Raw genomic sequence first — 24,483 nt, forward strand, 5'->3', positions numbered from 1 at the left:
TCTCTCCATCATGTCTGTGCATCATTTAGTAAAAACACATGTTCAGAAAAAATAAACCCAATTTTATTCCCGGAAAACAGGTCGACAATATCATACATTAATTAAGACAGAAAAAAAGACTGAAAGAGAACTTTTGTTAAAAAGAAAAAAAAGATAAAACAAAAGTTCAAACAGCATTTTCATACACCTCTTGTTAAAAGGTAAACGTAGCATAACACTTCATATCTAAGAATCATAAGAAAAAGCCAAAATTCTGGATTTTGTCCCAAATTTGTATTTTCGCTCATCGTATCTTTATTTGAACATCAAATCATTGCCTTTAATAATCCGTCCTCCAGCCTGTCCACAGACCACCCTGTGGCCTCTTCTGTACATTTCCCTCCTTTCTAAACCACACCAGTCCACTGATCCACCTCCGCTTTAACTCAGCCTGATGATCTCAAACCTTTTTCGCTTCCTCTGCTTCAGGTGCTGAAGCAGATGCTCAGTCTCCCCCAACGCCTCTTGTGCTTCATTGTCCGACTCGCCCTCTACTCCCTGTCCCGTGTCAACCCCCCCTGTTTGTTTATCCTTGGGACACTCCCCGTTGTAGGTCTTGACGTAGTCTTCGACGCGCCAGCCCCTGAACTCCCGCGGCTCGCTGCAGAACAGGCCAGTGTAAGAGACGCCGGGGTGATGCTTCAGCCAGTAGATCAAGTAGTGGATGTTGTAGTCACAGATCCACGGGTTGTTGGCCAGTGAGAGCTTCCGTAGGAAGTAGAGGTCCTCGAGTACACCGTACTGGAAGTAATGGAGGCTGTTGTTGGACAGGTCGAGCTCACGGAGGTACAGCAGGCCTCCAAATGCAGCTGGGAGGGGAAGAAAAATATCATTACTCAAACGAATCTTGTCTTTTTGGGAAACAATAAAAATCTTTTGTCAAAGTGGTCAGCTGCTTATTTACACATTCTGTAGACACACAGTAACATTAGCCTTTGTTTGTATTAGTGTTTCTGGCTACCTGGTGAAAGTAAGAGCAACATTTAGTCTCTCTTTGGCTCTTCCTTCCAAGCCCAAAGCAATCGACCTGAACTGCCATCATTCTGATAGCAATAAGAGTCTCTGATACAGTTCCCCTTTTATGGATGTGAAATGAGCTGAACCCCAGAAACAGTAATGAAATCTAACTAACTTGAGTGAAAAAGGGAACTGTTTGTGTCCCTAAAAGGTTCCAGATGCTGTAATCAGACTGGGTTTGAGTGGGATTAATGGGACGGTGGAGTCAGGGGAGGAGGGTGAACATATAGACGTCTGCAAATATGACGAAAATAAAGACGTGTTTGAGATAGAGACGTGAAAGAAGAAGAAAATGTACGCACAGGACTGATTCCAAAAGTTATTGTTGTTGCTTCTCTAGCACTTGACCTTAAAGATGGCCCAGATAGAAGGATGTGGAAGGAGGATGACCGGGAAAACGACTCGTTGGACCGACCCTCCCAAAATAGCTATTAGCTGGTTTTTAACCACTGCGACAGGAAACTGAATGTGGTCGATGTTCACAGCAGGTTATCTAAAGAAAGCTTATTTGGACACTGTTGGACCCTTCAGGCGTCACAAGATAAAGTCTGCTCACAAAATGACAAGTCTAAAACTGATCATTTTCAATAAGTTGGGCAGAGCCAGGCAGACCGGCTGTTTCCTGCTTTTCAGTTTTTGTGCTAAGCCTTGTGCTAAACTAGGCTAACCAGCTGCCTGTCTCCATAATTGTTTTTCCATCTGCTCATTGTTCTAAACCTTGATGATCTCACCGTCCTTGACTACTGAAATAAATGACGGAATGAATGGATAAATGCAAAGCAGAGGCTTAACTAATCTCAAAGTATTTTGACCAGCCCTCCCTCCAGGATTTGAGATCTAACAACAGAGCGCCCGCTTAGACTGACGCTTCAAACCGTGACATTACATTTTTCCAGCCAAAATGTTACATGCATAACATCATTATCACCACTGAGGAGATAAATTAATGCTACGACCCCCCAGGATTCCACTAATCTGGGTTGATCTTGCCAACAAAGCTCCATGACAAATTAAACACAATATTAATCTCTAAAATCACCATAGCTACAAACATTAGTGTTGCATCTGACCTACCATTGCATAATTACATGCTCCTTCATTGTTGCCTCACTCACAGTAACAAAACGTCATCCACAGGGATTTTTACATGTATTGAGAAATATCATTTTTTTCTGCAGTGTTTGGGTTCCAGAAAGATGGAGACCCCGCGTTGTGACAATTCCTTAAATGTCAGGTTATTAGTCACAGGACTCTGCACCAAATTGACCTTCAAATAAACCCCACTTTGCTGTAAGGGTCCAAATGATCGTCTAGTCAATTTTGACTGTTGTCTTGCCAGGAGGAAAAAAAAAAAACCACAACGACCTGGCACAAGACATCGCCAAACCCACAACGAAAGACTGTTGCAAAGAATTAATAATAATCCAAGTGAGCCAGAGCCGTTTCATTCATGTTTCTCTCCGTCTCTGGTGATCGTCAAGATTAAAAAGCCTAAATAAACAACCTCTTGAAAACGAAAGCTTTTTCTTTTGTGCAAGATTAAAAGGAGGGATCATGATTGAGACAATATGTCTGTGGTTATCATGAGCCCTCAGAGCGTATATTCACCTTCCAAAAGTTTTCAAATGTTTTCCAAATAGTTCTGCATGCACTAGGGCTGGAGCTCAGGATGATTGTTTACATGTGTTGCGGGGTAATGAATAAAAGGTGAGGTTTTGTAAAGGATTCCCTCTTGGACAGGAAGACGTGAGCACAAACATCATTAGTCTGGGGAGGATAATGAGTCTGCACTTTTTTTTTATAATGGTGCCCATGCTGAGGCAGAACCAGTATTTACATCGCGATGAAAAGAGATGCATGTGACGTCTGTGTTGTTATGTGAAGCAGCTGTCTGCAAGTTTAACCCAAAGATCTGGAACAGAGTCCGATGACATATTAGAAATGCATCCTCTGTCCTAAGGCTTGGCAATAAAACAATATCAATAATTATCGCTATATATTTTTTTGTCAATAGAAATAGGAGCAAGGTTCAATATATATATAAATATATTGCTTATGCATTTTGCAAACAGTTAGGACGTATTTTTTATACTCTTTCAATAAAGAAGAGTAATTGTAGGATAGTATTTAAACGTAATAGAAATAATGATTTCATGAAAATTATTGAGATCGACTGATATGAACATTTTTATCAGGATAAATATTTATCAGATTAATGTTGATTGCATTTTAGCCAATTTAAAAGAAAACATTCAACCTATTTTTATTGCTGCCTTTTAATTTATTCAGCTTCCTTTTATTTTCTAATCTTAACATTCCTTTGCAAAATTTATTGTGAGATGTTTTTAAATATATTTGGTTTAAGCTGCTCTTATTTTTGTGTAAAGCACCTTGGCTTAATGTAATGCTGTAAAAGTGCTCTATGAATAAATGTTATCGTTACCACCGCCATCGAGGTACCCCCCTGTGACCCTTAAAAGGATAAGTGGTACAGATAGTAAGCGGATGGATTATGGAGCAGTGGGTGCAGTGTTACCTCTGTCTACACGCTGCAGGCTGTTGCTGCTCAGGTTGAGCAGCTTGAGGTCTTTGGACAGCAGGAACTGTTTGGGCCTGAGATGTTTGATGATGTTACTGGACAGATCCATCTTCACGATGTCAGACGGCAGGTCAGACGGGATGTGATCCAAACCTGCGTAGGAAGACAATCAATGAAACAAACATGAGGTCTTCAGAGGAGAGAAGAAAGATTACTGTCCCTTATTTGATGTAAAAGGTTAAACTCATTCCCTCAATCCTTTTATTATGGTGAGTTCATTTATATATGACCACAAACAACACAGATACATGATAGGTTTACAGGATGGAGGCTGCTGTGATCAACAAGTGAAATCAGTCGGATGCAGAGGAGATGTGGAAATCCAATCTGTCTGCATCTTTATCCATTTTCAAGATGTTGTGTGGGCCGTGTGCAGCATTCAACGTTTTCAAGATGACGAGTGTGACGGCGTGTATAACACTGTTTCACTCCTGTGCCAGGGAGGAGTATTTCCTCCCACACACACACACAGACACACACACACACGCACACACACACACACCTTTAAAGAATGTAATGTAAGAAACAGCAATTCCCCCGCATATTCCCATGTCAATAGCAGATCCTCTCCGGAGCTTTAAATCAAATGTCCCACGCTGAAGCAATTCTGAGATCTACGGTGTTGGGACAGTTAAAATAAAGATTGCTCGCATTCCAAAAAAAAAAGCTGAATATGTGGAGCTTCTACGCAGACGTTAAATACATCCAGATTCCTGTAAGGACTGTTGTTGCATGAGTTTCTTGGATGAACACGTTCTGGAGACAATTTGAAGTCAGTCATCTTTCGGCGTCTGCATGAGTAAGAATCAGCTGCTCTAGAGTTCACATCTGTAATGTATCGATTTTTCGCATAGATCTGAGTTGGTGGTCCGTTCGACCCGTACCATCAAAACGAACAGGGGTGATTGTTTTTGAAGCGGCTCCCAAAATGGTTGCAGATGAGAGGAAAGACGTGAGTGAGCCAATAACAAGCGAGGTTTTCTTAAATATGAAATGACTCCTTTATTATCGAGATGGGAGGAAAAAAATGCATGCAATGTGTGTGTGAAGTTCCAGTAAACCGGTTTCCTGCATATATTTATTTACACAGACGGTATAATTTGCTCAGGAAAGAATGCATACAGCCTCTTTTTACAATGCAGATGTTGCAGTCTTTACTTCCACAAAGGTTACAGACAGTTATTATGGAGGTAGTTTCCTGTAAACATACACACATGCGCATATACAGCGTGCACACATATTGCCAGTGCACTCAGGAAATGTAGTTTCGATAATGCGATAAAGAGAGAGCAGCTGCAAAAAGGTGCAAAAGACTGTGGAGACCTTTTAAGTTCCATGTTACAAGCCGTCAGTCCTCCACATCGAGAATGTCTTGAAAAACTAAATTGATTTCTGTCCATGTAAGCGCTTTGGCTCCTTATCAGTGATCCTTGTCCATATTAAGACGCCTGGAAGCGCTTGTCATGTGACCAGGAGGGACGTGTGCATCCCGCCTTGCTAAAGAATCGTCACAGATTGCTTGAATAATAGTTTGTGACCTACAAATGTCAGCAGTAAAAATGCAGAGTGGAACAGCACAGTAGCTGACAGCAAAGACAATAGAGTCAGCGACACTTGATATAAATCGTCCATGTCATGTTCTACAGTGGGAGTTGAGGCTGATGCCGGTTGTTTTCTTCCATGTCACGTCAAAGGGAGCCTAACAAATCAGTGAAGGCTGCATCGTGACCTAAACAACTCAGCAAGCGGCTGTGGGAGTCTACGTCATTGTTTTCAGTCGTCTCCATGTCTGCTTGTCCAGAATCAGGTCCCGGTCATATATTTGCAAAGGTAAAGTGAATATTGCGGGTCATCAGATTTGAGCTCCAAGTGAAGCCACGCTGTGATTTGCTGGAACACTGATAAATTCACAAATGTATGACCGGCCCAAAAAATCCATAAAACAGGGACAGCAGCGTTTCCAAACTTTTCTGTTTCAGCAACGCCAAAGCTCCGGAGGTGTGTTGACACCAGGCGTGTGTGTAGCAGAGTTTTCGAATGAAGAGGTAGTAGTGTGGATGTACATACAGAGGTCTGAAGAAAACCCTGACTTAGGTGTACATGTGTCTGCAACTTAGAAAAGCTGGGAGGGGGGGGGAATGGTGGAATGTAAGCTGCGCTCAAAGACTGAGATTCCCAGGCTCCCTTTGCGGAGATCAAACTTCTGCTTTTAAAGCCAAATCCAAGGCCCCTCTGTCCAACAGAGATCCATCTGTGGTTTAGTGTGTTTTATGGTGTAATGAGGATAATCTCCCACTGTGTATTCAGTGACTATGGATGAGTGATGTCCACGACCCGAAAGTCCTAAACAGTGTGGTTTTCTCGGGGTAAGAAGGAAAGGAAAAGGCCAAGCCAAAGATAGAAAAGAGAGCGATCATCTTGTTCATTATCTTGATTTGCGATGTTAAGCCTTCATTCTGGTTGCTTCCTAGAGCTAAATGTAGCTGTCAGGAAGTCAGAGTCTTTATCCGGGGCCGGGAGGCATCTTGTGATTCTTAATGTAGCAAACCTCTTAGTTAGAAGAGTGAGACTCTTTCTTACTTTAACATCTGCTGTGTGACTCTAGTGCTGGAGGAAGAAACACGCAGAGAGAAGGTGAAAGAGCAGGAACATGTCAGCAGAAGTGAAAGTCACTTGTTCATAACCCGGCTTTTATTATTTATACCTTTTGCTGAATCTGCAGATGTCATTACTTTGCACACATTTCTCACTCTCAGGGGGGGGAGCAGGAAAACAAAAGTTGCTTTGTGCTACGTTTGGAAACCAGACCATATCCCATAGACGTTTCATTTCTGTGGGACTTCATAATTTACCCTGCTTTACATCGAAGATGCCCGGCTGGAATCACTTAATGCAGCAATTTAGCTATTTTGCCAAAACATATGGAAGTTAAACATATGTCGACAATGCATTAGTATAACACACACTGCCATAAATAGTACGGCTAAGCTGTTTGCAGGATTCATGACGGTAATTGTGCAGAACTTAAATCTGGACATTTAACTACATTGTGTCCCCCTCAAGACGATGTATGTTATGATGTATATGAACACATAAATTACAAGTTTAAAAGTGGCTTCTTTCCCTCCTTTCTCCCCTATGCACTGTTTTCCATACATTGTTCCTACTTTTTGTAAAGGGTTTAGCTACAGCTGCACGATACTGAATCTATGAGCAGCAGGTGCTGCCATATGTTTCATGATGTTTGGACAGTAAAACGGGAAGCAGTTAATTTTTTTAAGAGCGCAGACTACACTGAGGTCACCTGTGTGCATTGCAGTTAATTGTGTGGTTTGGATTCACGCCACAGACTTGACAGGAGGAGTCTTTTCTCCAAGTTTTTTGTTTTTAAAGTAATTTTAGCAACTAAACCTGCATGGTTGCATCAAGGTAGCTGTAAATTTTGTGTAATTTAACATGGGTCTTTCTTTCACGTTCTCTAATCCTCTGTCTCCTTCTCAAATTACAACATGGAACATTAGTGTTTCGTAGTGTTTCTGCTGACTTACTGCCCACTCACTGTGAGCCAGGACATCCCAGGGAAAGCATGACATAATATCATGCATGAGGGCATGTGAGGTGTGACTGGGAACCAGCCAACACACCTTATACATGAATCCATTTTTCGCTGCCAACTGAAATGGCTTGGAGTTTATGTGGAGGATTTATGGTACTTCTGAAACCTAGGTCTTGTAGGCAAAGTCTAGAAGTACAGGCCAAAACAATACAACAGTGTGGATGGGTTTCTGAGCGACATCACGAGAAATGTGCAACCCCAAACAGGGCGCAGGGTTGACCCCGGGGCTGACCCCAGAGAAGCACAAGAGCAGGAAACAGTGGGTGGCAACCAAAAGGACCACCTGTCAAGTCGGAACTCTGGAAACAGTAGCCCACATGACGGATTCTATTTCACTTCCTCTATGGGGATACTTCCCCATCACTTTTGAACTAAGCACATACTGACCTGGCCAAGCTCAGAGACTGGGGGGGAAGCCCAACAGACCTTGCTGTGCTTCACAGCCCGGCTAATGGAAGGCGTTGCTAAGTCTGGACTTGGAGGCTTCTATCGAAATCCTGCTCATTCACTTTAAAAAGGGCGATGTCTTGAATTGCCAAACTTCATTTTGGATTCATTCTCCATCACTTTGCCCGGCACTGCTCCCGGCATAAGTTTAGCTCAAGTTTTCAGCTGGCAAAATTGGCACAAGCCAATCAAATTCTCTGACATATCTTTTATCTATGTATCATGTTTCCCACAGTGATGTGTTTTGGTTTTATGGGAGTTCGTTGCTTTGTTGTGTGATTTCTATCTTTGTATTAAACTTCCAACATAGCTCCTGGCAGCATTAATCAGTTTGAGTCAAAGCAGCGAGGCAGTAAACCTTTATTTTATTTTTTTATGTATCATGATTAAATCCCAGTAGACTATCAGTGTAAGGAGGTCATGACAGCTAGCGCTAATCTGGTCGTTGTAATGGTGATATCATATAAACATAGTTGTCAGCATGTTTAGAAAAGGCTTCACCTCAGCCTCTATATCTTCAGGCGGAGTGATGACAGAGACTTTACACTGCATCAATTCCAAACAGGCCACATGCAAAATCAAGAGCCTAGAAAAACAAGGGAAGTTAATGCACTTCTTGGAAAACATCCCAAGTGTGTTCAGATCTTTGCTCGAGTCTTTATTCTCCCCTCTATTCCCAAGGCTCATACTACAGCTACTCAGAAGGTCCCATTACCTGAGCTGTGAAGCCCCTTTTTCTGGCTTTGAAGCCGGAATGTAGAAAAAGGATTTTAAGGTGTAATAGCGAGCCAGGTAGAGGGTTGTTCTTCTTGCAACAATTACTCTTTATCCTAACTTTACTTGTGTGTGTAGGCTTTCTGGGCTGTCTGTTGATAGACTGGAACGCCACGTCTCGTCCTTGAGAAACGCAGTCTGAGGAGCTCCCATATTAACTCTGACCACTCTGCGTAGCGCTGAGCACAACGTGGAGCCTGAAATCTGCTGTGGTTGACCTCAGAGACACAGTCTTTAAACCGGGGGGAGGGAGACGTGGAGAGAAAAACAAGAAGAAGGAAATCAACAAGAGGAAAATATTGGTTTATGTAGAAAGCGATCAGGGTATGTTTCCACTCTGCTCTGGGTTTTCTGCTGGTTGCGATCAGCTCCATTGGAGAGAGAACTGTGTTCCACGTGCCTTCCATCACTCAACTCTCTTGCTCATTTCAGTCTTGATCTTTGTGTTTTTAAACCATTGTTCTATTGTTAGGTTTTTCATAGTCAAACATAACTTCTTAAGATTGAATGCTGCCAGCCCTGGACGTGTGCTGGACTAGATTACCAGCCAGGTGTTGTTCTCAGAAATCTTGAGAAATGCTAAGTTAAAATGCACAAAGTCTGTTATAAAGTAGCAAAGTGCCAAATGTGCATATTACACCCCAAATAGCTAGACAGGCACACCCACCAACAGAGCCATTTAGAGGGTGTAGGCTGTGGAAGTGGTTGACCAAGCGAAACAGAGTGGGCCAACAGGTCAATCAGAACAGACTGGGCTGTATCGGGAGAGCGGATTCAAAGCGACAGGAACTAAAACAAAAGCTGAAACGAGGAGCTGCAGCAATGAACATTATGAGGAAAGCAATGTCTTAACTGAACATTGAGCCTCACAAATTCAAATTATGAACTTTAATATAAGCCTTATACATCTCCTTTTAAGTAAATCTTTTTACTGCATGTGTTGCCCCAATGCTTTGGAGGCCACATCATTGCCACAGCAAACCAAACTCTGCCAACATCTGCAAGTGATCACTGACCAGGCAAAAGGGAGGCAGAGAAAACATAAGATGTAATTATATAATCTACCTGTGATTAGATTCCAGGGTGACTGACAGCTAATACAACCGAATCAAAACACTGCTGCTGGAATCCTGCACAGTGAAAACAACTAAATTAAAAGCTGCCAATCCACCAGCTGGTATCAACTTACTTGCAAGTCAAACCATTGGGATAGCAGCTGTAATATATCAAGCAACATTCGCACATCACAAAGCGCTTTCATGGTGGGGCATATAGGAGAAAAAGCCAGTGGGACGAACAGAGGAACCTTGTAGTGGTCAAGATAAAGAATTGATTCAAATTTCCCTTCTGTAGAAAAGAAATGTAATTAGGGAAAATATGCAAAACGCTTCCTTGAACATTTTACACAACACAGACGCTGCATTGTGTGGCTTTGGCTTGTCGATTCTCCATGAAAGATTTCTCTGAAAGGCATAAGCTCCCATTTATAGCTGCATTCAACTGCTAGGTTAAATCTGAGAGATGCCTCGGATTGACTCATGAACAATCCTCCGGTTCAGTGTGTTGACAGTTGGATGCTATTTGGTCATCATTAAGAGTCGTGTTTATTGCTTTGAAGAAGACGAAGATAAAGGAGTTTAATGAACGTCGAGAAGAGGATGAAAGGAAGAAGTAGAAAGTAGAAAGTAGAAAGAGGTATATGACCTCAGAGTGGAGTTTTTAGGCAGATGGGAAACCTGGAGGAACAAATTTGGCGAATGTCTGCTTGTTTCAGTCTTTTTTCTATCTGCAGCTTATGACCCATGCTGTCTAAGTAGTAAAACTGAAACCACAAAGCGCTTTCTAAGATCTCCAGGAGACCACAAAATCTGCAGAAAATTAATTAATGCATGATTCAAATTAGCACACGACAGAACACGATGCTGTGTTTGCAAAGATCCGAGAAGCAATGATCTCAAAAGACCACACGAGAACACAAAATGCAGTTAATCAAATTACGTGATTTATCATTAAAAAAAAGTGAAATGTCCTCGAATGCATATTAAACCCTTGAAGTAAAGTCACCACTTTGGGGAAGGAGCAATAAACCCAAACCAGCTCCTTCCCTCCCCCATGAGGCTCACATGCCCCACGTGGCAAAGCAAATTAAACAAACACAACTCTGCTCAGCTCAGCCTGGTTGGAACCAAAACATTAGACGGCAAAAGTAATCCCCATGCCCAGTTTCAGGAGTGCAGCGCAAAAAAACTAACAAATGTGCCTTTTTATACGAGACGTTCCCTCTGCCAGGGTCGGCCCATGTATAAGTTTGTATAGTTGTTTTCTCTGGCTGCAAATGAACGATTTCTGCTGCAGGAAAAATTAACCAAGTCCTTGTGTGAGTGAATGCCTTCTCTGGTGTTAAGTTTCCCTTTAGTTAGCCCTCTTGTGTGAAAACAGTAGCTAGTGGATTTTTCTCTCGACTCTGTCCAGGAGAGGCAAAGGCTATAAGTGTAGTGCTGGATCAGCAAAGTTATCATAATATCCAATTGTTGAGACAATAGAAGTTTCATTAAAATTCGAAATGTCTACTTGGACGCTCTACAGTTGATTTAATAAGTTGAAACCCCCCACACCATTACTTCATGGAACCGTTCATGTTATTGGCTTCACCCTTGGCATGTGTTGTTAATGGTCCAAGAAAGTGCAGAGTTGAATTTGGTGCAATTTGGACAAGCATTATGTTCATTATGTTATTTTAATACTATTTGAATAGAGCCGACAATGGCAATCTCCAGTTCAGGGTTCTGCTACTGAATCGAGCATCAACCAACTTTGAATAAACAGGTGAGCAGCTCTCTGTGCAGCAGCGGTGGCGAGGCTTCAGGATACTGCAGGTCACTTTTACAGTTTCAGAAACAGAAGCTGCAAACGGCAACAACGCAGGCCAAACAAACAGCCCATTTCAAACAGGCAGGTTTAGAGAGAGCACTGCAGTAGGTGCCGGAAAATAAATGATGCATGTATTCTGGATTTTGGCCAATAAAGACTGTAAAAAATATCACCAGTAGAGTCAGTAGGACTGAATCATCTCGTAACCATAACTATTTGTACAAAATGCGTACTCATCTAATTATGTGCTGGTCAGAAATATATTTATATATATATATATATATAATCAATGCCTCAGATTAAAATTACTTTTAAAATGTATTGAATTTTAGCATTACATGACAGAATTTGAAGACACAAACATACAGAGCTTGACATCCTCTCACCTTTGGTGTTGCAGTCCAGCTGAGGTTTTGGGAACATGTAGGTGTGACACAAAGACGTGGCCTCAGGTTTCACTTTGATTAGCGGAGGCCTCTGGTGCCCCCCTTCCTTGCCTCCCGTACTCACTTGGTTGTCGTCGACACACAGCGAGTCCACCTTCAGCTTCTTCAGCTTCTGGCCCTTCAGCGAAAGAGGCTCCGCACATTTGGCGAAGTTGCCCAGGTTGCGGCTGCTGGGCACCTGCAGCTTCCTGACCAGGCTGTCCAGGGAGCATTGGCAGCTCCAAGGGTTCTCGTAGAGACGGAGGTAGGTGAGGCGGGGCAGGGGCAGCAGGATCTCCTCGGAGGCTGTTTTCAGTCTGTTGTGCTGGAGGAGCAGGGTGGTGAGCTGCGAGAGGCCGTTGAACGCATCGTCCTCCACCATGGAGATGTGGTTCTGCTGGAGGTCCAGGCTCTTCAGCTGGGTGAACTGGAAGAACATGTTGTCCCGCAAAACCTAGATGGCGAATTATAGAGGGTTGTTACTACCAACAATCTTGACTTTTATGTTATGAAAATGATGACTATCTCATATAGTTTGTTGACGATAAGGATGTTTAATGTGAATAAAACATTCTTTCATTCAGTGGTTCATTAGTTGACCAAAATCTAATCATGGGTCAGTCAACAGTGCTTTGAACTTGGATGAAACTAATTAAACCAGTTTTTCCTCAGTCTTGCTGGCAAAGGAGCATTGTGTTTTGTTCCTCTCAGCACCTGTGACACACATCCTGTATGCTTGCTCACAGACACACACACACACACATACTGTACACATACACACACAGCAGAAAATGTCTGTGTTTGATCTCCGGACCAAATGAATGGCGCACAGATGCTCGTGGTATCAACAAGCTGCCTGCGTTTAGCTGCAGAGTAAGAAACTTGAGACGTTTACTGTTACATAAAACTCTACTAGGTCTTTCTTAGAAGCCGTCTATCATTTTTTTAGTTTTATCTGTTTTATCTCTCCCTGAAAAGCAGGTGGTCTACGTCTTGTTTCTGGTCTGTACACGTACCTGAATCTTGTTTCTCGCTAGCAGCAGGTGGTTAATGTCTTTGGGCCAGTCCTGCATCACCGAGGTCAGCTGCTTGTCCTGACAGTCGAGGTACTTCTCCCCTGCATCCATGTACTCCTTGCACTCCTGAGTTTGCCGCCTCATGACCCCCGCCCTGCCTCTGCCTCGCACGTTGCCCCTGCTACCCCTCTCCGCAGCCCCCGACCGAGGGCCTCTCCTGGGCTCAGCCGACCGCAGGACCAGCAAGAGGAGGAAGGCGGCGAGGAGACGCATGATGGGAAGAGGAAAGGGGAGGCCTCTCGGTAAACAGGTTGACCTCGAGGAGACGGTTGTCGGGTGATTTGTGTGACGGGACACTGGAGGCCGGTCACAGCTGTGTGTATCAGGAGACAAACAAAGAAGAGAGAGAGAGGGCGGTGAATTTTTCAAAGGGCCTTCAGTGGCCGGTTCACACAAACTGACCCAATGCAACAAATTATAGATGACACTTGAGTCATTGCAGAGGAGGGGCAGTAGAAAACAACAATTTAAACCTTGTGCAAATCACGCAGCTTGCCCAAATGGATACGTTTGTGTGCAATAGAAAGGAAATGAGTGGAAAGAATAAGCATATTGGTCAAAAACAAAGCCAGAATGGCACTAAAGTGCATATCTCTGTCAAGGCCCAATAGTCTGCAGTATGCCTCTCATTTTTTTGCCTCTCATGCCTCCAATTTCACAAATGGGCAACATAACTTTCTTGGCATTTTTTTCAAGTATGCCTTTATCAAGATGAATTATTCCCTGAGAAAATGTTGAAAAACACCTTCTCTCGCAATGTTAATCACAATGAAAAATATTCCTGGGTTTATCCCCTGGTCCAGATCCATCTCCAAAATGTCATGGGTTCTTCCCCGACCCACATTGCATCCGTCCACCAAGTTTTGTGGTGATCTATTAAGAATGTTTTGACGATTCTTGTTCACAAACAAATGGGCAACATAACTTTCTTGGCGTAATGGAAGTTGTGCTGTATATTCTAAAAGACTTTTCAAAATATGGGCATGCTGACAACCAAAACAGGCCACACCGCACATGCTGAAAGGATTTGCCAGGAGGTAGAGGAAGAGGAAAGTTTGGAGAAGAAAAAAGGGAAATAGGTTTGAAGGAAAAAGTTAAAAACTTAAGGGTTAAAATGTGGTTGTGGTATAAAGTTCTTTGGTTAAGGTATATTTAAACCTTTGGACTGTTCCTCTCTAAGAAATAGTGCAGCACTTAACCTGCTGTAAAATGACAAATTATCAATTTCTTTCTTTTCAATGAGATTGTAAAGCCAGAACAGCGGTTTCCCCCTGATTCCTTTTCTAAACGCTAAAATACCCGAACAATATAGTGTCCATCTATATATCCATCCCTCTCACTTTTTGTAGCCTCGTAGTTATGGACAGACATGGAAACAGAACCAGTCTTCTGATTTCTCTGGGAGCCTCTGGGGTCAACGTGCCAAGACTCTTTCGTTTACAATCCAATGGTTCTGCAAAATATCTGTTTGTCCACCTAAAACACAACGGCAAACCTTTTTGTAGATGTTTTATGTTCAGGCGACATTTTCGTACAAAGCCAAAAGGCGATAGATTTAAGTCGATGTGTTCTGCAGCTTTTGCTCTCCACACACTTTTTGGTCAAACTCAAAATGGAAACAAGAAACCTTCCCAGATTCTGCTTATTCACATGCAGAATAATCAAATAATAGTTGTCGAGATTATCTGTCCACCAAAAAGCAAATAAGCGAATTTCCCAAAATGTCAATCTATTCCTCTAAAACTCATCATGTGGCTTTCTTTCCTGCCTTTCTGTTTCTTTCTTGCGGCCAAGCTGTCTCACAATTTGTTCTGCCAAACTGAAACTATCTTGCGCCACAAATATAAAAATGGCTGCAAATATTAATAGTTATAGCCTAATAATGATTGGGATGTTGGGGATTCTGTCCCTCTGTTTGCCACATACCAACTTGTTCTGGACTCCATACTCCGTGTGTGCACGTTGTGTAGTTGAATATGTGAGTCATGGGTCCCATGTGTGATCGGAAGCAAAAAGGTGAAGCCCACAGGTTTGACGAGAAAGACTGCGCACACACACACACACACACACAGATACAAAACACACATGTGCACGCAGACTCAGTCCAACTGTACCAAACCGCAGCCCCCTCACAGTCTTCCAGCCTCCCGACACAGTGGAACAAGCCCGTCAATGCAGATGTTGTCGCTCCATTGTGAGTAACAGACCGGGCATGCTACTGCCGTTACAGACAGAAACAGCTGAGAATGCATGTTTCCAGTCCATTGAGAGCTCTTCACTGTCCCAACTAGCCATCGTCTCGAATGAAGCAGACTTCAAAGTTTGATTTGCAGCGAACTGCTGCTCCAAACCCAACACAAACTGAATGAATGGTCCCTTTCAGCCACCAGCTGTAAGTGTGTCTATGATAGAGTCTGTCTTTCATCTGTCTTTATATTAACTCACATACATCAAACATACCCTCATGGATTTGTGAGTTTGTCTTTTCACTTGCTCGGATTCCGTCAACTGCAAACAGATGTTCTTGGGTCTGTTTAGCTTGATTGCTCTGCTGATGAGAGACACGTTTCTACGGAAGGCGAGACTCGTGCAAGGCCAAACAGAAGACTAGACGAGACTGAGGTGGAAGCCATGGGCACATACTTCCAGGTTAGTCATTCGGTTGGGTCCAGGTGTTTGTTATGCACTACTGGGATCCAACCATAGACTGTATATTGAAATCAGCCTTTGGATTGGAAGCTAGAAACCGTCCTATGGGTGCAGATCGCAGCTGTATTTGTAACAAGATTTCTAAAACTTGAGGCTTCAAAATGGAAGTTAACAAAAATATGTTGTGTCACAGTGGTTTGCTAAACTATACCAGTGATCTTGTGCAGCTCAATGGGTTAAGCATGGTAATAATATTGCAAGAATTACAGATATAGTTCAGAGCAAACACATTGTCTTCCAAAACACACATAATTTAGAAAAGTGATAAACTAATGGAAAAACCCAAAGTGTCCACAACGTGTCCATAACAAAGACCCAAAGCAGCTGTAGTGCATGTGGTCTCTGTTTGACACATTGGAAACTCCAAACTCTGTCAAACGTCTTTGGCAGAACCAAGCACCAGAACTCAGGCTAAAGGGTTCTCTCCATACCTGGCGTTAGACTGCACCGAACTGTCCGCCTCCCAAAGATTACTCATACACCCCCCTCTTCAGAGCATTTGAGATTAATGATGTATATTTTATGTTTCTAGTTACCTGCATGTATTTGCTTTAACCCATGTTAAGTGTGTTTGAGCCTTGTTAAAAGCAAATGTTAAGATATGATATGTGCTATTCTTGTTAGGTTGTTGAATCTAAATTAGAGAATGGTCACGTATGATCATAACTATAAAAACATTCACTTCAGCTGCAAAAGACAATTTTTTCTCCTTTTTCCTATATAATTAAGAGCTGTTTTGACCGGTGCTGGTCCAGCTCTGATCTTTTCCACATCACAGCTGTTCGGCAGGAAAAGTCGGTCCGCTTCTCAGAAAACTACAGCCATGGTCAGCCTACAATATCCCAACACTCATTCCCGCTGGGACCTCGACAAAACCCACTCGGCCAATCCCGTCCCTGCGGTTCACCTCATGTCCATAGCAGCTTCTGAATTAGCTCCTTCCAGTCTAGTATTATTATCCGGCCCCAGCTGCCTCTGGTCGGTCCATGCCAACTCAAAGAAAAATTGACTCCCTCTCTCTCTCTCTCTCTCTCTCTCTCTCGCTCTCTGTAAATATCCTGTCAGAAGTTTCCTCAAGGGCACTGCTCTAAATCTGTCAGTTTCTGGTGCCACCGTCATCTGTCCTGAACAAGAATAAAGTTTGGTCTGGACATGAAATGCAGCGACAACATGTCGCAAGCTTTTGGGGGAAGAATCGGTGGCCTTTATTTTCAGGGGAAAAGAAAGTGGTAGATGATTTGTGTGTGCATTGTGTTAATTCCTGGCCCCTTTCTGCCTTTGTGTTGACGACACCTGTGAATTATCACAATCTAGCACGCCTGGGTGTCATCAGCCTATCAATCCTCCCTCTACAAGAAGCCTGCTCCAACTTACAGTCTCTGATTGATCGTTGTACCTTAGCTACCAGCTTTTGACCACTCCAGCCATTCAGCCTGCCAGTCACCATACTCCTTTTCTGACTTTCGACCATGGAAAGACCTGTATCTTACCTCGTTGCTGAGAATTGTCAAAGATGAATCATGTTTATCATTAATGTAGGAAAAATGTCAGTTGCCACTCTGCTGAATGTCCTCTAGTGGCTTTCCCAGTTTGGTAAACCCTTGTTTTTGTTTTTATCTAGTGCCACCATAAGCTAAAGTTTGAATGTGATCAGCACAAACATAATTCATGCAAACTAGCGTGTACCGGGTGTGTCAGGGTCTCTTGCCCTTGGTGGCTAGCTGCAGTAAAGGGTCATGAATCCTGCATCCTCCATGCTAGTTATTGGAACAGGCACCAAAGAGAGTCAAACTACCATCAAAAGATGGTGTATGTATTTTGAGGTAGCTCTGATCACACTGGTCTATATCCATGTGCTACTTCTTTAAGTTTCATTGGGGCTGCATGTGTATTTGCGCCATCTCCCAGTTGCTACTGCACAGAATCCGGCTCCTTTTTTAATATTGCAATCTACCACAAAGGATTTTGTTTATTTAGCATTACTGTCTCTTGTAACATGTTTACTGGCTAGCTTCATTATTTGAAGGAATTTGTTTAGTTTAGTTTTGGCGAAATGTGCTTTTTATGTGTGAAAACCAAATAAAACAGACAAAGTGAATGTTATTACTGTACAGATTACCTCATCAATCAAGCTGGAGCCTTCAGTACATGTTTGACTGGCAGTTTAATCAGGTTGTTCCCAGTTTAGTAAAGAAGCTACATGCTAACAGGAGTGTAGTTCAAATGCCCCATGCTCACCCTGTCAGCAGTTCGCTCTTTATATTTGCTGCTAATCGTCAGCGATTAAGCTCAGTTTTCAATACTTTAACTTTTTAACCACAGCAGGGTTTTTTTACCGAGAGACCACAGAGCAACACCAGAGACAAATGTGTAGCAGTGAGAGCATGATTATGTCATCATGAGCTCGGGCTCTGGTTACCAGTGTTGGCTGTTCAGACTCCAACTGTACCATCGTGTCTGAAGCTGCAGAACCAATGGAAAAATCATTAATTTGGTCATTTGCTCTTTATAATCAAAACAGTTTAACAAGTCCAGGACAGTGAGTGCTCTCTATCAAAACAAACCGCAGAATAAATGCTTCAGGTCTGACTGGAAGTTGTTTTGGGAACAGTGTGGACTCGTATCAAGTGCCTCCCTGCTCCACCAGCTTTAATGTGCCTTTGTCTGCAGGATAAACCAACTTGTTCTTTCGTTTAAGCCTCACACTCCTCACATAAAGCTGATTCAGTGACTGCATATTCAGTAGGACTCCACATACATTACGGTTATATAATGCATAGTGGTGGGTGCTGCACAGTCCAATGGAATGTGCAGTCGAACCAGGTGGCTTGGCAGGAGTTCAGTGGCTAAATTAGCCACGGCGAGAGGACGTTAAACCGCTCTGCCAAAGAACCAGAGGTCAAAGTGCAAAATGTGTGAATGAAAGAGTGGAAACTTTTCACACAACGCACATGCACATTTGAAACATAGTAGAATCTCTGCTATGTGGTTGTATATATCCGTCTGCAGTTTCATCCCACCCACCTGTTCCTGACATATTGTATTCAGTAACAATGATAATATGAAGTCACCAGGACCTTTGACCACTTAAATCTAATCAGTTCATCTTTAAGTTCAGGTGACAACTTGTCAAAATGGGAAATTCCTCGAAGCCAGACTTGAGATATCATGTTCATGTGGCCCAAAACATGACCTTTGACCACCCGAATCTAACCAGTTCATCCACGAGTCTAAGTGAACACCTGTGCCCAATTTGAAGAGATTCTCTTAATGCATTCTTCCCATAACACTTTAACAAGGAAATAAAGGGGTTTTCCGCGAGGCCACAGTGAACTTTTCATCCTTGAGACCGGAGAAATGGTTTGTTTGTGCCAAATGCGAAGAAAATCGTGTTCACACGAATGTAGCGAATCAATGGACAACCCTGTTGCTGGCACGGAAGTAAAATAAAACCGCACCAATTCATGAAGATGGAAACTAAGTGAGACACATAAATTACAGGAGTCCCAGAGGAAGACACCTGCGAGCCAGCCCTGTCTGTCTTTGTTTTGTGAACCGTCTCTCGGTTCAAATGGGTCATTTGGCTTCAACAGACCAGAGGAAACACAAACTGGCTGCCCTCTCACGTTATCCCTCTCCCACCTACATCAGGAAAGGGGGTGGGAGAAGTGGACAGTAAGAGAAATACAGATGGAGGCAGCTTTCACATTTAAAAACCATTTCCAAATAATGTTTGAGGGAAGAGAAACAATTGGGGAGAAAGTGGAAGACAGAATGGTTGACAGGAAAATAAGGCTCAGGACAAGATTAACGTCCGAAGTGGAAGTTGGAGGGGACACGGAATATCATGATGTCAGCATGAGGGAAATTCCCTCTGGCAAAGAAGTTGTTTGGTGTCAGATGATACAACACTGCTCCTGTCAACCCAGGAAAAGACCAGAAGACGATTAAAATCCATAGAGACAACAGCGCATCAATGAGATGTAAATTTGTGGATGAAATTATAGGATCTCGAGCGACATGATACTTGAAATGTATCACATGCTCTTAGAAACCAATGCCCAGGTTGACTCTTGGACGGCTGAACAATTTACAATTACAATTACAATTACAATTTACTGCATCTTTTTTTCCTTGAAGATAATTTTCAATTTTGTGAAGATTCCAGGCATAAATCCCAAATATTTAACAGAACATTTTTGGCTGTGACTGGTCTAAAGCTCAATTTGGTTGCAATATACTTTTTCCACATGATTTTGTTACATAAGCTGCTTTCAGACATGCACTGAACTTTTTTTCCTGAAACTTTTCTGTGGGTGTGTGGGGGGATTCTGTGTGAGAAATGTCAGAGTCAGCTGCTCTATACATTTTCTTGAACTTGTAAAATGCCCAATAAACATCAGAGTGTTAGAAAACAGCAGAACATGTGCAGAAAGTTCACAGCAAGCGAGTGGGCATGGGGAAGATGTTTTTAACACGCACACAAGAATGAAGAAGAGGTGCCATACACGTAGAAGATGTAGAAGAAGATGTCAACTTTGAAAGACAACGAGATTTAAGGATTTTTGGCGATAAGGGCCGAAGCCGGCGTTGAAGTGCTGTAACCAAGAACACTTGGCATTTGGACAGATTTCTCTGCCCAAATGCCAACCCTCTTCTGAATGCTCTGGACATCTTCCTGTTTTTGCGAACGCGTCTGACCCCGACTATCTCCTGTTCCGTTCTTCCAGGGCGAAAGACAAACTCCAGGAACATGTATATCTGAAAACTGAAAACTTAACCAGCTATAATCTGGTTAAAAACTATTGCCTGTGCTCTTGGTTTATCATATGCACAGTAACATGAGGACAGGGGAAGCAGAACTGACTCGCTGACTGAGGAATAAGCTAAATCTGCGTCGAGCAATCGTATCCTTGTCTCGATCATTCCTGTCTCTGCCTCCCACCTCCAAAGCCCCGAGGCTGCACAGTCTCTTCTTCTCCCTCAGAGGCCCTTAATGCTCCAGCAAAATTGGACAGGCCACATGGGGATGGAAAGAGTTCAGACCTCCAGAGGAAACCGCTTCAGAAAACACAAGGGCCGCTGTGTTACGGGGAGAGAGTGAGAACAAGAAGGGGAGGCTGCAAAAACAAGAATAAGCCACTAGAATGGAACAGGCAGAGAGTCCATCCATTAGAGATCAGGGGGAAGCTTATAGGTGCTTGCAGAAATCTTTCTCCACCAGTTAGCTTCGGAGTAAGCGGAGAATTCTTTGTTGCCTTTGGGTTGAGTTTCCTCTGTGTGTGTGTGTGTGTGCCCAAAGCTCTGCGGCTTGTTACCATGTAGCCCCACCACCACGCTAAGACAGGGGTATAAGGAAGGAATGATGGTAGAGAATGTAAAATAGGAGACGCTGGAAGGAATGAAGGCTAACCACAAACCCTATATCTTAAACCGGGGGACGAGACAGAGACGGATGTATGTATGCCGTGTGTATGGAGAGCAAACACGAGAGACGCTTACACATCCCTGAGAGCCTAATTGAAACCAGACAAGTTCATTTTTGCCTGCAGGAGAGGAAAAGACGAGAGTCACAGAGGGAGAAAAAGGAGTGGAGAGACAGAAATTGACATTTTGGGGTATTCAGACTTCGGGGTCAGACATGGTGACCTCAACGAACAACTGATGGAAACCAGCCAACAACAGTTTATGTTGTTTACCCATGAGAATTATCTTTGGGGGTCCAAACATTCCCACAGGAAAAGCAACTATGGGCTCAGACGAAGGTCATTGTCTCATGCATTTGCATTTGTGTGTCCATCCGGCTCATCTGCACGTGATTTTGACTAGCCATTAGCTTTTAGATAACATTAGTATGTAATGGTGTGGTCTCCCCTGCACGGCCCCCTGACTGCACCCAATCACGCAAATCTGAAACAGCAAACTGTGACACAATCAGCTCCGTCTTAAATACGTTAAACACGAGATTACCGGGGTTTATAGATTCTGCACAGAAAAGTTGGGGAAAGGATTTATTTTACTGTTGTGCAATAGTCTTAAATGTGTTTCCTTATCTGTTCAATTCTGTCACTTTCTATGAAGAGATCTCGGGTGTCTGCAAAAGGCTTCATTAGATTAAGGGAGTTAGAAAACTTGTCATGAGATGATTTCACAGAGCTTTAACACACACACACAAATACACACGTCTTCCCCCTGCCGGCCCACTATTTTGATTGGTTTGGTGTGGCGCCAGACACATCTGCACTTAACACACACACACTCAGAGAGAGAGAGAGAATTCTCACTCTTCCTACTACAAAGCGCTCCGCTTAAGTGTTACTGTGGTGAGCTGAAGCAGCAGAAATCCAACGGAAAGGGTCTCACACACTTTTTAATTGGAGTGAATCTTGCAAGTCAGCGCAGAATCCCAGAGTGAAACCACACGACGCTAGAGTTTTACTGAAACGCACACAGGGGGCATGGAACTCCCTGTAGCTGCACACACACACACACACACCTAAAACTGTAGTTTTAAATGAGCCATGCAGCAGCTCCGAGTGTTTCGTCATCTTACTGATTCAATTTGATTTCATAGCCAACATTAAATTCTCCAACCCCCCACTGTATTTTATTTTTAACCGCATGTATCCAATGAACATGAGTCACTCTGAAGACACGTCCATCCAGAGTTTCTTACAGTACAAAGAAGGTCCAAGTGGGTAAATCAAACCCTCACGCTGACTCAAGTGTTTTTCCCTTGTAGACTCGATCCACTGAGGCACACGTACAAGACTTGATTATAGCATTTAAGTTAGATGGGACCGGCTCCTGTGGTCTCATGTCAAAAGCATCAAAACTTATGTGACGTGACTCCCCACAAACTTGAACAACTACAAATCTGTTTCAAAATAAACCTGGTAGCTGCAGCTTAATCATGGTAAACTGCGAAATAGGCATAACAAAGTGCAAACATGCCTCCCATCCCTGTGAGTAGCTCCCTTCTGTCCTCTCACATCCTCTCATGTTTGCAATGTTATCAAGCTTCTGCAGACACAAGCTGCAAATATCTCAAGCAACGTTTGATACCGGACACGTGTGCAAGAAGTTTATCTTCTGAAAGTAACGTTTTCTGCATGTTTACATTCATTCTTCATCCCTGCGGTGGGTAAGATCGCATGCCTGCAAGGTCCAAGAAACAAAGGAATCCCTCAGGAGAAGAAGGGAGTAATGATAATCCTTTTGATTTTATTACATAGTCTGAAACCTAATAACTACTTCCCATCAAGATTAGAATAATATGCTGTGTTGTGGAAGGTCAGAGCGACTCTCTGGTGCCAAACTATCCTCGCCAGGAAATCGTCTTGCATATTGAGTATTGTATCAGAAAGGATTGGGGGGGGGGTTGCAGGATCCTTTGCAGATACACTAATGTGATGGTACATTGTTGAGGGTTCCAGTCCTACCTGTGCTGGGAGAGAATCTGGCTCGGGCTCTTCCACTAGGACCTGCAGATCTCCGGTTGGTCCCGCGTCCCCGGCTCCTAATCCTGTCATGAGAGCTGTGTCCAAGCCAAAAAAAAAACAGATCCTGCCGGGCTGCCTGTAAACTTAGAGCCTGGAGTGAGGCAGGAATGACTGGCTGCTCCTCCACACTCTCTCTCTCCCTCTCCCTTGCTCTCCCCTTCTCTCTCTCCCCTTCTCTCTCTCTCCCTCTCTCACTCCCCTGCTTTTCACCCACTCAGCTGGATTGTACTCTTCACAGTGTGAGGAGGAAAGACAGAGAGAGAGCCTGTGAGCAAGAGTAGCAAAAAGAAAAATCGGAATCTCTAAGGAGCCACAAGCACAAGGCTGCGTCTGGTCACACACACACACACACACACACACACACACGCACACGCACACGCACACGCACACGCACACGCACACGCACACGCACACACAAACACACACACGTAGGAGGGCTGCAGTTTTGCACTGTTAAACCGATGGCCGACCACTCGGATATGTTGGCTAATTGTCCTCACGGATGGGCAGAGACTCCAGGTGGCACAGAGGTAAATCACTCTGAGCCCCCTCACTGTCATGCTCCCTGCAGAGGGGAGGGGGGGGGGGGGGGGGCTTTGTTCCAAAATAGCCAGAGTCCACATCCAACATCTGCGTTTGATCGCTGCTTTAGTGTAAGATCTCTCCTTTTGTTATGAGGCCTTGGAAGACATTACCGTGCATGTTGCAGCAACACTTTGGCTATGCTTTTTTGCACTCCTTGTGCCACCTGTCATTTGAGTTGCATTGACTTCCAGTCGTGCAGGAGATGAAACCCCACACTTTTATTTATAGTCATTTATTTCATGCCATTTAATGCCAGCAGTGTGGCTCTAGGGTTGGCAATGTTAGCCACTTTGGTGCAGACTAAAATAGAGCAGCAACTTTAGCATCAGTTGTCATCTGTGTTTGTAATGACAACCACGATGGGGTGTGGCCCAGGCTGGATTTTTCTGTCCGAACCCAGTGGAGCCTGATTGAAAAACCAACCGATCCCGAACCTGACAGGAACTGGAACTGGACAGAAAAACACAGAGCCCAATGTCGTCTACGTTTACAGGCACAAATCAAGTAGATAGCTTCGCCACCGTGACTGCACCAGATTCGAAACCAGATATCATTTAAAAAATTTGGTCCGAACATGCACAGAACGAGTTTGGCTTTGGTATCCACACTCAGATCCACCTCCCTGTTCAGAATTAATGGAAAACCTGTTTACTATCATTGCTGCATCATTTCAAAAGGTATTATTTGTCTAGTTGTGACTGTGAATGGTAGTGTGACTTAACCATACACAACTAGGGACAATACACAATGTCAGCTAGGATTTGCTCCAGCTCCCCCTGCGACCCTCAAGGGACAAGTGGTGATGAAGCCAGGTACATGAGGC

At 43.4% G+C, this 24,483-nt stretch overlaps 1 protein-coding gene across 1 annotated transcript; it reads right to left on the reverse strand.

The window, feature by feature from the left end:
- Nucleotides 1-41: 41 nt before the first annotated feature.
- Nucleotides 42-23,441, reverse strand: lrrc17 (leucine rich repeat containing 17). Its single transcript, XM_053414793.1, has 5 exons — nt 23,016-23,441; nt 12,805-13,177; nt 11,750-12,242; nt 3,593-3,748; nt 42-848 (listed from the first exon to the last, which is right to left on the reverse strand). Exons 2-5 carry the CDS (start codon nt 13,075-13,077, stop codon nt 421-423), a joined length of 1,350 nt encoding a protein of 449 aa, XP_053270768.1. The 5' UTR covers nt 13,078-13,177; nt 23,016-23,441; the 3' UTR covers nt 42-420.
- Between the last annotated feature and the right edge of the window lie 1,042 nt (nt 23,442-24,483).

Source organism: Pleuronectes platessa, chromosome 22 (genome assembly GCF_947347685.1).
Source record: "Pleuronectes platessa chromosome 22, fPlePla1.1, whole genome shotgun sequence".
NCBI classification, from domain to species: Eukaryota; Metazoa; Chordata; class Actinopteri; order Pleuronectiformes; family Pleuronectidae; genus Pleuronectes; species Pleuronectes platessa.